We start from the raw sequence: 15916 nt of genomic DNA, 5'->3' as shown, positions 1-15916 counted from the left end.
TTAACTCTGCAGAGGTTACTGCTGTCTTTTTGTCTGTGCCCTGCCCGCAGAGGTGGAGCCTACAGAGGCAGGCAGGCCTCCTTGATCTGTGGTGGGCTCCACCCCGTTTGAGTTTCCCGGCTGCTTTGTTTACGTAAGCAAGCCTGGGCAATGGCGGGCGCCCCTCCCCAAGCCTTGCTGCCGCCTTGCAGTTTGATCTCAGACTGCTGTGCTAGCAATCAGTGAGACTCTGTGGGTGTAGGACCCTCTGAGCCAAGTGTGGGATATAATCTCCTGGTGCACCATTTTCTTAAGCCTGTTGGAAAAGCGCAGTATTAGGGTGGGAGTGACCCGATTTTCCAGGTGCTGTCACCCCTTTGACTAGGAAAGGGAACTCCCTGACCCCTTGCGCTTCCCAAATGAGGCAATGCCTCGCCCTGCTTTGGCTCGCGCACAGTGTGCTGCAGCCACTGTCCTGCGCCCAGTGTCTGGCACTCCCTAGTGAGATGAACCCAGTACCTCAAATGGAAATGCAGAAATCACCCGTCTTCTGCGTCACTCACGCTGGGAGCTGTAGACCGGAGCTGTTCCTGTTTGGCCATCTTGGCTCAGGACCCCCCTCATATCCTCGAGATTATGTTCTTGATTTGGTTCTCAGCTTTAACATTTTTGGTGTATAGAAATGCTACTGATTTTTGTACATTGATTTTTGTATCCTGAAACATTACTGAAGTTATCAGTTCCAGAAGCCTTTTGGTGGAGTTTTCAGGGTTTTCTAGGTATGGAATCATATCATCAACAAAGAAAGTTTGACTTCTTTTTATATTTGGATGCTTTTTCTTTCTTTCTCTTGCCTGATTACTCTGGCTAGGACTTCTAGTTCTGTGTTGAATAGGAGTGGTGAGAGTGGGCATCAGTTTTGTTCCAGTTCTCACTGGGAATGCTTCCAGTTTTTGCCCATTCAGTATGATGTTGGCTGTGGGTTTGTCATAGATGGCTCTTATTTTGAGGTATGTTCCTTTGAAGCCTAGTTTCTGGAGGGTTATCATGAAAAGATGTTGGATTTTATCAAAAGCTTTTTCTGCATCTATTGATATGATCATATGGTTTTTGTTTTTAATTGTTTGTTATGTTTATGTGGTGAATCCCATTTACTGATTTCTGTATGTTGAACCAACCTTGCATCCCAGGAATGAAGCCTGTGATCATGGTGAATTAATTTTTGAATGGGATGCTGGATTCGATTTGCTATTTTTGCTGAGGATTTTTGTGTCTATGTTCATCAGGGATATTGGCCTGTAGTTTCTCTCATTGTCTTTGTCAGGTTTTGATATCAAGCTAATGCTGGCTTTGTAGAATGAGTTAGGGAGGAATCTCTCTTCCTCATTTTTTTTAAAGAATAGTTTCAGTAGAATTGGTACTAGCTCTTCTTTGTTTATGTCTGGTAGAATTCAGCTGTGAATCCATCCGGTTTGGGGCTTTTTAAAGATTTTTTTAAAATTACTGATTCAGTTTTGGAACTCAATATTGGTGTGTTCAGGGTTTCAATTTCTTCCTGATTCAATCTTAGGAAATTGTGTTTCCTGGAACTTAGCCATTTCCTCTAGATTTCCTAAATTGTGTGCATAGAGATTTAATAATAGTCCCTGAGGACCTTTTGTATTTCTGTGGGAATGGTTGTAATGTCATCTTTGTCATTTCTGACTATGTTTATTTAGATCTTCTTTTTCTTTAATATAGCTACCAGTCTACCAATCTTGTTTCATCTTTCAAAAAACATTTTTTTTGAAAAGATAAAAAAATTGTTTGTTTTTCATTGATTCTTTGTATGGATTTTTGGGTCTCAATTTCATTCCGTTTGGCTCTGATTTTAGTTATTTCTTCTCTTCTGCTAGCTTTGGGGTTCATTTGTTGTTTTTCTTGTTCCTCTAGGTGTAATGTTAGATGGTTAATTTGAGATCTTTCTAACTTCTGGAGGTAGGTGTTTTGTGCTATAAAATTTCCTATTAACACTGTTTTGGCTGCATCCCAGAGATTTTGGCACGTTGTGTCTTTGTTTTCATTTATTTCAAAGATTTTAAAAATTTGTCGTTTACCCAAAATCATTCAAGAGCAAGTTGTTTTATTTCCATGTTGTCATATGGTATTGAGAGATCTTCTTGGTAGTGATTTCTATTTTTATTCCACTGTGATCTGAGAGTATGGTTTAGTATAATTTTGACTTTTTTGAATTTATTGAGACTGGCTTTACAGTTGAGCATTTGGTTGACCCTGGAGTATGTTCCATGTCCACATGAGAAAAATATGTATTCTGTGGTTGATGGGTGAATTACTCTGTAGATATCTAGTAGGTCTAAGTGTTGAATGTAAGTCCAGAATTTCTTTGTTTTCTGCCTTGATGATCTGTCCAGCGCTCTCAATGGGGTGAAGTCCCCCACTATTATTGTGTGACTAAGTCTTTTTGTAGGTCTAGAAGTACTTGTTTTATGAACCTGGGTGCTCAAATGTTGGGTGTGTATGTATTTACAATAGTTCAGTCTTCTTGTTGAACTGAACCCTTTGCCATTATGTAGTGCCCTTCTTCGTCCTTTTTCACTGTAGTTGGTTTAGTCTTTTATCTGATATAAAAATAGTGACCTCTGTTCTTTTTTTTCTGTTTGTGTGACAGATCTTTCTCCAACCTTTCACTTTGAGCCTATGGGTGTCGTCATGTTTGAGATGGGTCTCTTGAAGACAGCAGATGGATGGGTCTTGTTTTTTTAATCCAGCTTGCCAGTCGATAACTTTTTTTTTTTTTGAGACGGAGTTTTGCTCTGTCGCTCAGGCTGGAGTGCAGTAGCGTGATCTTGGCTCACCACAACCTCTGCCTCCCGGGTTCAAGAGATTCTCCTGCCTCAGCCTCCCAAGCAGCTGAGATTACAGGCACACGCCACCACACCCAGGTAATTTTTGTATTTTTAGTAGAGATGGGGTTTCACCATGTTGGCCAGGCTGGTCTCAAACTCCTGACCTCAGGTGATCTGCCCACCTCCCAAAGTGCTGGGATTACAAGGCGTGAGCCACTGTGCCCAGCCTCATTCTGCGGACTTTTAAGTGGGGGTGTTTAGACCATTTGCATTCCAGGTTAATATTGTTACATGTGGTTTTGATCCTATTGCAAAGCTGTTAGCAGGTTGCTCTGTAGTTTCTATTGTGTAGTTGCTTAATAGGTCTATGGGCTATGTACTTAAATGTGTTTTTCAGTAGCATGCATTGTTCTTTCACTTCCATGTTTAGAACTCCCTTGAGGATCTCTGGTAAGGCTGGTATAGTGGTAAAGAATGCCCTTTGTGCTTGCTTGTCTGGAAAAGATTTTATTTCTCCTTCGCTTATGAAGCTTAGTTTGGCAGGATATATTATTACTATTATTGAAACAGAGTCTCATTCTGTCACCCAGGCTGGAGTGCAGTGGCATGATCTTGGCTCACTGCAACCTCTGCCTCCCAGGTTCATGTGATTCTCATGCCTCAGCCTCATGAGTAGTTGGGATTATAGATGTGCACCACTATGCCCAGCTAATTTTTATATTTTTAATAGAAAAGGGGTTTCACCATGTTAGCCAGGATGGTCTCAAACTCCTGGTCTCATGTGATCTGCCAGCCTCAGCCTCCCAAAGTGCTGGTATAATGGGCATGAGCCACTGCATCCAGCTATATTATTTTAAACTACACAATTTTGTTCCATTTTTTAGGGCACTGTTAGAAAACTGTCATTTTTTCCTTGTTGAATTGTAATGCATACAATTTACTCCCTAGGCAAGTAGGGAAAAATATCAGTAAAGCACAGCAAATGAGAAAGTGGGGGCAGCAAGCTCATTCTCAGGTGGTCCTCAATGTGGGATCATCAAAAGAATGGGAGTAAACATTTTTGAGGCTGGGCGCAGCAGTTCACGCTTGTAATCCCAGCACTTTGGGAGGCTAAGGTGGGCAGATCACTTGAGGCAAGGAGTTTGAGACCAGCCTGGCCAACATTGTGAAACCCTGCCTCTACTAAAAATACAAAAATTAGCCAGATGTGGTGGTGCTCGGTTGTAATTCCAGCTACTAGGGAGGCTGAGACGGGAGGATCACTGGAATCCAGGAGGTGAAAGTTGCAGTGAGCCGAGATAGTGCCACGGCACTCCAGCCTGGGTGACGGAGCGAGACTCTCTCAAAAACAAAAACATTTTTGAGAGTGCTTTTCAGGGCTGGCCAAAATATATTCCCATATGTTGTCTCAGTCTTGTGCTATCATTCAATTTTATTAACATAATCAGTTTTTATTATTCCATATAATTTTAACTAATTTAATAAGCTTCTGTTTTACATTTTTGTTAGGAAAATTTATATTTCCCCATTTCTAAAATGCATTTGCATTTCCAAGCATACAACTTCTCTGTTAATCTTCTTTGACCACTCACTAAATGGATTTTGGGTACAGACATATTTCTAGTTAAATCTTAATTTTTGGCTGGGCAAGGTAGCTCATGCCTGTAATTCCAGCACTTTGTGAGGCCGAGGTGGGTGGATCACCTGAGGTCAGGAGTTCGAGACCAGGCTGACCAACGTGGTGAAACCCTGTCTCTACTAAAAATACAAAAATTAGCTAGGCATGGTGGCCCATGCCTGTAATCCCAGCTACTTTGGAGGCTGAGGCAGGGGAATCACTTAAACCCGGGAGGCAGAGGTTGCAGTGAGCCGAGATCGTGCCATTGCACTCCAGCCTGGGCAACAAGAGTGAAACTCTGTCTCAAAAAAACAAAACAAAACAAAACAAAACAAAACTTAATATAGTTTTGAATTTTCAGAACTTGGTTAGCAAGTGCTGATTCTTTAAGTGTATTTTGAAATTTGTCCAGTAAAATTTCCTTTGATAATCAGTTCTGTGAATTTTGACAAATATACTATGTCAATCATAATCAGAACATCCTCTCCCCTACCACCAAATTTCTCCATGCTGCCCCTTTATATTCCCATATTCCCCCCACACCTATCCTTAACCTTTGGTAACCACTATCTGCTTTCTGATCCTACAGTTTTGCCTTTTCCAGAATGTTATCCAAATGGAATGTTACAGTATACAGTATAACCTTTTGAGTCTGGCTTCTTTCAGTTAGCATAATGCATTTGAGCTTTATCCATGTTGTTCATCAATAGTTTCTTTTCATTGTTGAGTGGTATGCCGTTATATGGATGTACCTGAGTTTATTCATTCACTCAGTGAAGGACATTTGGGTTGCTCCCAGTTTAATTATGAAAAAATTAAAGATGTATTCTACAAACATCTGCATATGAATTGTGTGAATATAAATTTTAGCTGCTTAGATAAATAATTGGGAGTGGAATGCTGGGTCCTATAGTATATTTAACTTACAAGAAACGAAACTGTTTTCCAAAATGGTTGTTCCATTTTGCATTCCTACTAGCCATGTATGAGCTCCAGGTCCTCATTCTTTTGTTTTGCTTTTGATGTTTGTTCATGTACATTTAAAAAGCATTTTATTCACCTATCCCTCATACGCATTTAAGAAACATCCATAAGCGGATGTGCTCTGACACTAAAATATGCTGGTCTGCTTTTCCCTAGCAATATTAAATATTCTTTTAATATTTAAATTTTGCCCATATAAAATCTATTGGATATACAGTATGGAGAATAGTGCCAAGCTATTTCTTTTCTATACTGATATTCACTTAACAGGATGCTTTGTGGATTGTCCTAAGTTTGCCCATTTCTCAAGTGTTGTCATTCTTTTGCTTGCTTCTCACTGTGCTCTCTTCCTGGGTGGCTTCAAATCTATTCGTGGAGTTTCAATTGTCATCTCCTGAGAGCCTTTTGAACTTCAGGCCTGGGAACCCTATTGTCTATTGACCATCTCCATCTATGTGTCCCTTGGGAGCCAGGAACTCAAAACATTTCTTCAAAACTTCCTCCCCTATTCCCTATTTTAGGCAGTATATGGTACCATTTTCCCGTATGTCCAGGACAGAAAGAGGATAATTACTCATTACTGCTACCTCTTCCTTATTTCCCATATCTAAAAGGTCACTGGGTTTTGTCAAAATATTCTTTTCTCCCATTGCCATTATCTTAGCTTAAGTCCAGATTGCATTATACCTTCTTGCTCAGAACCACCTCTTTAAGCCCTTCTGTATATTGACCCAGGGTGATCTTTCAACACACACATCTGAGCTAATCAAGTCCTAAGGGCTCCAATGGCTCCTCATAAACAGGAAACACAACACCCTTCAAAACTTGATCCTTTTTGTTTAACCATTCCACCTATATCTCCTTTACCTGACAAATGTCTGAATTCAGAAGCCAGACTGCCAGATGTTGAATTCTGACACCCCAACTTACTAGTTTTTGACCTTACGCAAATAACATAGCCTCTCTGTATACAACTGTGTTCAAAGTTATACAATATACAAAAATGAAAACATTTACATCACTCTGTTAGAAACTATGGCTCCTAAGATTTTAAAGATAGAAAACAAGTATTATTTTATGTTTTTATTATAACCATACATCATGTATCTGACTGACTTATACTCTGGAGTTTGGCTGCCAAGGTATGAATCTGAGCTCCACCACTCATTGGTTTGGAAAGTAATTTAACCCAACTTCAATTTTCTTATCTGTAAAATGGGAATAATAGTATCTGCCTCATAGTGATTATTGTCAGGAATAAATGAATTAATATCCCAAAAGTGCTTCAAATAATGCCAATAGTGTAGTAAGTGTCACTTAAAGTAGTAGCTATTATTATAATTTAAATAATGGGGACATAAGTTCCTAATTTCCCACCCATGTGGGTGCCCTTCCAATGAATCCTGAACAACCTGGTACTTCCTTTTATCACAGAAATTAGCACAATGTATTGAAACTGTTTTTCTCATCTACACCCTAAGATGTCTGAAAGATATTCTTTGTCTTAAATACTCTGGCCTCGAAGATCCCCAAGAGCTTGATGCTTCTGCTTTCGGGCCTTTACAGTCTGCCTATGTCTCCCTCTCCAAACACCATAAATAACACCAGAGGTTTTCTGACGTGCTTATGAATACAAACATCAAATGAGAATCATACCATCATAGATGGATTTTTGGTGAGAAAATATTTTCTTGCATGCACTCAAGCCTATCTCTCTCTCTGTGTCTCTATCCATCTATTCTCACACGCATTCAAGCCTATCTGGTCTATCATCTAATCCTTGCATGCATGCAAGTCCACCTAATCTATCATCTACCTACCTACCTACCTACCTAGAGTCGGGAGCTTGCTCAGTCACGCAGCCTGGAGTACAATGGTGCAATTATAGCTCACTGCAGCCACAAACCCCTGTGCCCAAGAAATTCTCCCACCTCAGCCTCCTGAGTAGCTGGGACTACAGATGTACACCACCACTCCTGGCTATTTTTTATTTTTGTAGAGATGGAGATCTTGCTATGTTGCCTAGGCTGGTGTGGTCTTGAACTCCTGGCCTCAAGTGATTCTCCCACTTTGGCCTTCCAAAGCGCTGGGATTACAGCGTGAGTAACCATGTCCAGCCTCAAGCCAATTAAGTGTCTTAATCAGTTTTCTACACAGTGCAGCAAAAGCAAATTATGCTTTGACAGAAATTATTTTCACTGAGAGCATCGTTTTCTATGTTAATGATAAGGCAACAAATTGATTCCCCAATCCGTTTTTTGCACATATAAATTCTTTTAGAGGGCCAGACACAGTGGCTTATGCCTGTATCCTAGCACTGTGGGAGGCCGAGGAGGGTGGATCACCTGAGGTTAGGAGTTTGAGGCCAGCCTGGCCAACATGGTGAAAACCTGTCTCTACTAAAAATACAAAAATTAGCTGGGCATGGTGGCCCAGCTACTCAGGAGGCTGATGAGGCAGGAGAATCGGTTGAACCCAGTGGGGCGGAGGTTGCAGTGAGCTGAGATCACGCCACCGCACTCCAGCCTGGGCGACAGAACAAGACTCTGTCTCAATCATTCAATCAATCAATAAATATTATTTTAGAGTTTTTGCCATTGATTTCTCAGGATCAAATAAAAAAATCTAAATTTTATTAATGCAATTCCTCTATTAAGTTCGGTCAATAACCGGAAAGTTTTACTTTGTTGAATATTTCTATCAAGTCTAATTTTTCTAGGGTCAATTTTGGCAACTTTTTTCTTATTTTTTTTTCTTTTTTTGCCCATCATTGGCTAAATTTTGGCAATTTTTAATCTTGTGGTTCTTCAGTAAGTTTTCTCTAATACATTTATCATGTGCAGTATTAGCTATTCTGGTTTTATTTGTATAATGAAAATTAATTTGTTGTGATTTGGATAAACAATTACTTGAATTTGGATCACAACTGAAAATGAGTAATTGTAAATCCCCTCATCAGTTCTCCAGGTCTGTCTTTTGGGGTCAAAACATCTCACCTCATTTCCCTTCCAGCTGTACTGCCTTCACATAACTAATTCCTGCTCACGTGTCAGATGCCAACTCAAGCATCACTTGCTCAGGAAAGCCTCTCCTGATCCCTACTAGATCAAGGGTCCCTGTTAATGCTGAGATGTTTTTCTTTCATCACAGTAATTAGAGTTACAATTACATATTTCCATAATAATTTATTGTCTCCCTCAGACTTTGTTCTCTGAAAGCAGGGATTTTGTTTTCCTTACCACTGGGTCCCTGGCACATAAAAGGCACTCAAATTTACTGAAAGAATGATGAAAGGAAAATGGTATCTTATCTTGATCCCTAGAGCACATATAATGCCTGATCAATACCAGGCATTCATTAAAAGCTGTTTAGATTTCCCTATTTTTATTTCTGGATTGTTATGGTCTGAAAGATAATGATCAATTTTTTTCTCAATACTAATTTTTAAAATTGAATTTTTAGTGCTATATATTTTTAAGCCTTTAATAACTATGCTACTCTAATAGTCTCCTATTCCTTTCTTATTAGGGCTGCTATACTGTACATCTTCAGAAGGGTAAACTGTATTCCACAGAGCAGGAGGTTTTTTGATGTGTTATCACTGCAACCTCACCTCTCTCTGTGAAAGGAAACACATTGGGCTATCTCCTAAAGTTGCTTATAATTACAGTTCTAATTCCTAACTGTACATAATAAGTACACAGAATACTTTAAGAACAGAAATGCTTGGGTCTCACTCTAAAATTACTGAATCAGAAAGTACTGAATTTCCCCACATGACTGAGGAGTTAGGAAACAATGGGAGCATAGAATAAGTATGGGAGAAGTGGTTAGACAATATGTTGACAGGCAGCTTAGCAACAGTGTACTAAGGGCCTTGGTTTCAATACTAAAGAATTCGGAATTTAATTCTACATATAGTGGTAACCATTAACGATTTTCACAGTGTAATGAAATAATCAGACTGATGAGAAAGCTTAACTTGGCATCAGTGTGGCAGATAGGAAGGGTACAGAGCCTGAGTCAGGGGTAGGAAGCTACTACAAGCTAAGGAATGGATGGTGAGGACTTGAACTAGACTGGCTGCAGTGCAAGCAGGGAGGAAGGAAATGAGAAAGGACTCCCAAAACATCAGACAGGACTTTGATCTACAAAATATGTAAGTTGGGGAAAGGCTGAACACCATAACAGTATTTCCAGGCTAAGCAACTGAATGCAGTTCGATGATGTCATTAACCAAATAGGGAATACAGTGGAAGGACAGAATGAAGCAAATAGAGGAAATAAATTCTGTTTCCAGCTATGATTCAACTGAAGTTCTCTGTAGACCATTTAGATGGACCTAGAACAAGTATAACTTGGAAATTAAGATTTGGAGTTCAGAAAAGAAGTTGAAGCTAAAATCTTAGGTTTGGGAGTCAACAGGGTATTTGGTAACAGTTGAGGACATTAGAATGAAGGGAACTGAAAAGGGTATTGTTCATGTAGAATCAAAAATACCTAGCACAGAATTAAAGATAAATCAGGCTTTCTTGTTAACTTTACTTAACCATACAATCTTAATTTTAATAAGGCCTACATATAGTACCATTAAAAATAAGCAGAAGTTAATGTGAAGAATAGTAATATAAAAATTATCTGCAAACTGTAGGACAACTTTAAATATGACTATATCTCTGAACTTATTTAGAATTCATCAGTTTATTAGTTTGGAAAAACTGTAGTTTCTAGCTTATGAATAGCACATTCATCAAGTTGGCTCTTCATCTATATCACTACTTTCCTAAATGAAACAATAAGATATCTGGTGATTTACTTCCTACAAAGCAAAGTCAATATACATAAACTATTAAGTCAACTCATAAAAAATACAGCATGTATTTAACAAATGCAACTTCTAATATCAAGAGATTATCACTTAAAATGTGTCTATGTATGTGTGTGCTTATGTGCCAGGCAGTTTTGTGAAATTTCTCAACTTTAATAATCGAAATTCCTTATTGGGTCTGGAATTATTGTAACAGCAAAAAAGAAAAAACAAAACCAAATTTAAGTTCACAAGGCCATGCTACTTCCAGAGAGTGAATGCCCTTGTTTAGAATGGGTCTCTGAAATCTTCATTTTTAAGAGGCATCTAGGTAATTATGATGCAAGGAGTTCATGAACTATACTTTGAGAAACACTACTGTATATCAGATTTACATTTTAACTAAGACTTTAAAAAAAATGTTGAGAAATGTTTATAGACTGCAGAAAACTGTTTTAAATAACAGTGTTACGTGGTTCAAGTAGAAAATACATTTTCTTTATTCAAATCATGTTGACGTTCAGTATATTTTGAAATACACATGAAGTTATACCAAAGCTACATTTTAATCTTATCACATTCCACCCCAAATTCTTTACCATTTACCAAAAATAACTTTTTATAAAGCTTACTATTTTGTCTAATATTATACAGACTATCAATCTATAACTTTTTGTGTTTCTCTCAAAAATTAGAATAGCTTATCAGGATATTATATAAAACTAATTGGTATATTACACACCAAACATAAGTACAGATTCTGTACAATGTAATAGTATACATATATATTACAAGAGATTATATGCCTTGTTGAAAGTAATTTTTTTTTTTTTTTTTTTTGAGATGGAGTCTTGCTGTGTCACCCAGGCTAGCGTGCCGTGGTGCAATCTTGGCTCACTACAACCTCCACCTCCTGGGTTTAAGCGATCTCCCACCTTGGCCTCCCTAGTAGCTAGGATTATAGGCACCCGCCACCACACCCAGCTAATTTTTGTATTTTTGTAGAGACAGGGTTTCACCATGTTGGCCAGGCTGGTCTTGAATTCTGACTTCAGGTGATCCGCCTGCCCCAGCCTCCCAAAGTGCTGGAATTACAGGGGTGAGCCACCATGCTCAGCCAAAAGTAATATTTTAAGAAATCTTTCATGGAAAAAAAACTCTGCATTACAAAATGTGGTGGCTTGAGTAACAGTTACTTCTCTTTCATGAATTTCTTTCAGTGGGCATTAACTGTCCATTTAGCTTCATTAACAGTTTTACCACGAGACCAGCCTACAAAGTAAAACATGTCAATAATAAATATAAAACATGTAAGAACGTTTAAAGGACATTCATGACATTGGGCAGTTCCCTATCTATTTGAAAGGGAACTTTCTTATCAGGAGACAGCTTGTTAAGAGAGAGTATAGAGGGGGATATTTACTCAGGCTTTTTGAAGGGACTTAAGAATCAATCTGCTGGTTACAGCTAGGGGGCACAGGTAGGTCAAGGAGAGGGAAGGACTACCTAATAACTTGATAGATGAGACAGGTAATACTGACCAGAATGAAAAGACATGGCAAAAGAGTTTGTTATAAAACTGAAATAAACTATTCAGATAAGTTTCTGATTTTTCCTTGCTTAGAAGGCCTGGCTTTATTCCTTGGTCTTAAATATTTTAATTTCATGGAATATTACAGGTTTTCCTTGAAGTTAAATGGATGTCACTTTAAAAAAAAAGAAGTAACTTTACTAACACAATAGTTTATGAAGTCCAAAAGAAATGATACTTACCTGTTTTGTATGTACTATAAAGCTCATTTTATTTTCCATGCTATGGATCTGAAAACAAGTATCAGTATCTCCCAATTGCCACATAAAACAACCATACTTAAGACTGATGAGTAATGCCTGCAACATAATTTGAAACAACTATATTGAAATACATATTAAAAACTTCACCTATTTTCTCTTACTATCTACATTTATGTAGTCTGCTCTAAATATAATGGTTCAGAATGCTTTTTCTAAAAATTATTATACTTTAAGTTCTGGGGTACACGTGCAGAATGTGCAGTTTTGTTACATAGACATACACATGCCATGGTGGTTTGCTGCACCCATCAACCCGTCACCTACATTAGATATTTCTCCTAATGCTATCCCTCCCCTAGCCCCCTACCCCCTGAGAGACCCCGGAGTGTGATGTTCCCCTCCCTGCGTCCATGTATTCCTCATTGTTCAACTCCCACTTATGAGTGAGAACATGCGGTGTTTGGTTTTCTGTTCTTGTGATAGTTTGCTGAGAATGATGGTTTCCAAGAATGTTTTAATGAAGCTTTTTCAAAGCACCCCGCACTAACCTCAAACAGCCTGCAGCACAGAATCACATAGATTGGTAGACTCTCAGGAGAGTGCTGTGAGCAATATTTGTCATGTAAGATTGACAAACATTTTTAAAGATGTCAATTCTATCCATGGCTTTCAGGATAATGAAAGGTACTACCTTTATTTTCTTTCTGCAGGTTAAAAGCTATCTCTTTATTCAGTATCTTTCTTTTGAATATTTACATAGTACTTTCAGATTGTAGTTTATGCAACTAGGTTAACATGTTTACTTCGACAATCTCATCCCACTGAAAATAAGTACACTGATATATTTATTATAAAAGTAAGCATAATTTTAAAAATTACTAACATACCTTTCATGAATTCATCAGAGCTATTTTTTTAAGGATAGTCAAGTGAAGCAGTGGGAGTGGAGAAGAACTGTAATTGATTGTGATCAAAGAGTTGTAAACACTACTGCACATGGACCAGCCAACAACAGAACTATTTATAAAGCAGTATTAATGATTCCTACACTTTCCTAATATAATACTGTATATAAGCAGACATTCAATATATCCTTGTTAATAACAATTCTCTTCTAGCAGTAACTTCCATTTTCTTGCCCTAAACATATATTATTTGTGTACATATAAACAGAGAAAGTGTTCATGGCATTTTTAAGATACATATGTTTAGAAGCATTCATTTTCTATAAATACCAATTCTTGTAATATTGACCACAAATACTAAACTAAGAATGTGCCAGAAAGATAATGGGTTAGGCGATTTTTAAAGTGAGGTTCTGTCTGGGAGGCGGAGGTTGCAGTGAGCCGAGGTCACGCTACTGCGCTCCTGCCTGGGCAACAGTGAGACTCCGTCTAAATAAATAAATAAATAAAATAAAGTGAGGTTCTGTGAATGAAACACAGATAATTTATGTGAGTATATATTAAGTATAAGGAAAAACTAATAGTATCTTTTAAAAATGGCTATCTACATTTATATTGTAAAATATAACCTTATACATAGGAGGATACACTAAAATAGCTACTTATCAAGGTACAGACTGAACAGAGTCAAGATATCATACTACCTTAAACTGCCTTCTCTTTTAAATCAATCACCTGAAATTTCTTTATTCAAAAGCCACAAAACAGTCCATTAATATGGCTTCAAAACAGTTCAATATACAGAAAAAAATACAACTGTAGTATAGTTACTTCTCAATTATAGAAGTCAAATTTCCAACAAAAGTACTGAGCCTGTAGTTATAGAAGGTAGAAACAATTGACATAAAAAACACAACTGTGTCCCATGGCTTTTCCTATCTCTGACGCTAACGTATCCCATGTAGTGTTTTAAATGCAAATGAAGGTATTTTTGCAGATGAAGGTGTTTGCTATGTTTTTGCTAAGCTTGTTGAATGCAATCCTAGTAGACCTTGGTGAATCTAAGACAACTGAGGACAAGCTGGTTGTTCCCACATTTGACGGCTGAAATATGCAACTATCTTAAAGCTTTCAAAGGTGCCATAAATTTATCAGTGGTTTACAGAGAACAAGGTAATGACTAGATGGATGGAAAATACCTTTACTCTTTGGTTCAATCACCTGTTTAGATACCCAAGGATAGCATTTCTATTTATAGTTCAAGAAACTGAACCTCTTATCTAAGGAAAAAGCAGACTGTTAATTAAGAATATTATTGTCATCCTTCTGTCTGTTACTGCTAACTCATTTATTTGAATCCTGGATCAGAGTATTATACATAATATGAAATGTTATATTTAAGTGTTAAATAATATCACTAAACCTTCATTTGAATACTATATAAAACTTTGTATTATTGCCAAAAATTGGAAAGCTAACAAACATAAAATATAGTTTAGAGAAATGGCACAGCATCACCATCCAGTTCTATGAAGAATGATTTGCAGATGGTGATATAAAATGCTCTGAAACAGCAGAGGAAAAATTTCTTGAAATGGTGGGGGGCATTTCTCCTTCATTTCCTTTAATGAACTTAGTACAAGAGAAATAGAAAAGTGGTTACAAGCTAATAAACAGCGGCCTATTTTGTGTGGGCAAAATAGTTTTAACAGAAAATGAGGATGGTGTGGTGGCTCACACCTGCAATCCCAGCACTTTGTGAGGCTAAGGTGGGAGAATCACCTTGTAGAGATAAGGTCTCACTTTGTTGCCCAGACCAGGAGTTTGAGACCAGCCTGGGCAACAAAGTGAGACCCTATCTCTACAAATAATAAAAAAATTAGCTGGGTGTGGTGGCATATGCCTGTAGTCCCAACTACTTGGGAGGCTGAGGCAGGAGGACTGCCTGAGCCTAGGAGTTTGCAGCTGCACTGAGCTATGATGGTGCCGCTGCACTCCAGCCTGGGCAACAGAGTGAGACTGTGTCCCAAGGAAAAAAAAAAAAAAGGAAAGAAAAAGAGAATGATAAGCAAATGACCCAAAAGCAAGGTGACCGTAAGAGAGCAGTGCCCAACCTTTTTGGTGCCAGGGATCGGTTTCGTGGCAGACAATTCTTCCACAGACAGAGGTGTCAGGGATGGTTTTGGGATGATTCAAGCCCATTTTATTTATAGTGCACTTTATTTCTATTACTATTATATTGTAATATGTAACGAAATAATTATACAACTCACCACAATGTAAAATCACTGGGAGCCCTGAGCTTGTTTTCCTGCAACTAGATGGTCCCATCTGGGGGTGATGGGAGACAGTGACAGATCATCAGGCATTACATTCTCATAAGGGGCATGAAACCTAGATCCCTTGCATGTGCAATTCAAAAGAGGGTTCATGTTCCTATGAGAATCTAATGCCACCGTTGATCTGACAGGAGGCAGAGCTCAGATGGTAATGCAAGTGATAGGGAGTGCTGTAAATACAGATGAAGCTTTGCTTGCTGCTCATCTCCTGCTGTGCGGCCCGGTTCCTTACAGGCCATGGACCGGTACCAGTCCATGGCCTGGGTGTTGGGGATCCCTGCTAGAAGAGACTTCAAGAAATTAAGCTCCAGGTCATTACTAAAATCAGACTCTATTCCACCCTATGTTCCTAGATATTTTATCTCCATTCACATGTGTATCTATCAAAGTAACTGTTGCCCTTAAAGATGACCCTGAAAATTAATATAAAATGACTAAACTATGACTGGGATATTTCAGGAGTTATGTGATTATAAAGACCTATTAAGACACATAAAGGGGCGAGCACGGTGGCTCATACCTGTAATCCCAGCACTTTGGGAGGGCGAGGCAGTCGGATCACCTGAGGTCAGGTGTTCGAGACTGGCCTGACCAACATGGAGAAACCCCCTCTCTACTAAAAATGCAAAATCAGCCAGGTGTGG

At 38.4% G+C, this 15916-nt stretch overlaps 2 protein-coding genes across 51 annotated transcripts in view; one reads left to right on the top strand and one right to left on the bottom strand.

Annotated features, from left to right (window-relative positions):
- ANKIB1 (ankyrin repeat and IBR domain containing 1) overlaps window positions 1-15916 on the top strand; it is a 264755-nt gene that overhangs the window by 52894 nt on the left and 195945 nt on the right. The window lies entirely within an intron of this gene.
- The window catches only part of KRIT1 (KRIT1 ankyrin repeat containing), a 46152-nt gene continuing 40946 nt past the window's right edge, over window positions 10711-15916 (bottom strand). For 45 of the 50 annotated variants that reach the window (XM_019031206.4, XM_019031196.4, XM_055346605.2 and 42 more), the window contains 2 exons: window positions 12008-12124; window positions 10711-11506 (listed from right to left, as the gene is read on the bottom strand). In XM_019031206.4, coding sequence (XP_018886751.2) covers window positions 11438-11506; window positions 12008-12124 — 186 coding nt within the window. In that variant the 3' untranslated portion in view covers window positions 10711-11437. Of the gene's footprint in view, window positions 11507-12007; window positions 12125-12695; window positions 13423-15916 lie in introns of those variants that run through there. The other 5 variants (XM_063708263.1, XM_063708264.1, XM_055346634.2 and 2 more) reach the window with 1 other exon arrangement.

Source organism: Gorilla gorilla, chromosome 6 (genome assembly GCF_029281585.2).
Source record: "Gorilla gorilla gorilla isolate KB3781 chromosome 6, NHGRI_mGorGor1-v2.1_pri, whole genome shotgun sequence".
Lineage (NCBI taxonomy): Eukaryota > Metazoa > Chordata > Mammalia > Primates > Hominidae > Gorilla > Gorilla gorilla.
Note: the sequence above shows the minus strand (reverse complement) of the source record. Positions and strands in the feature narration are given on the sequence as shown.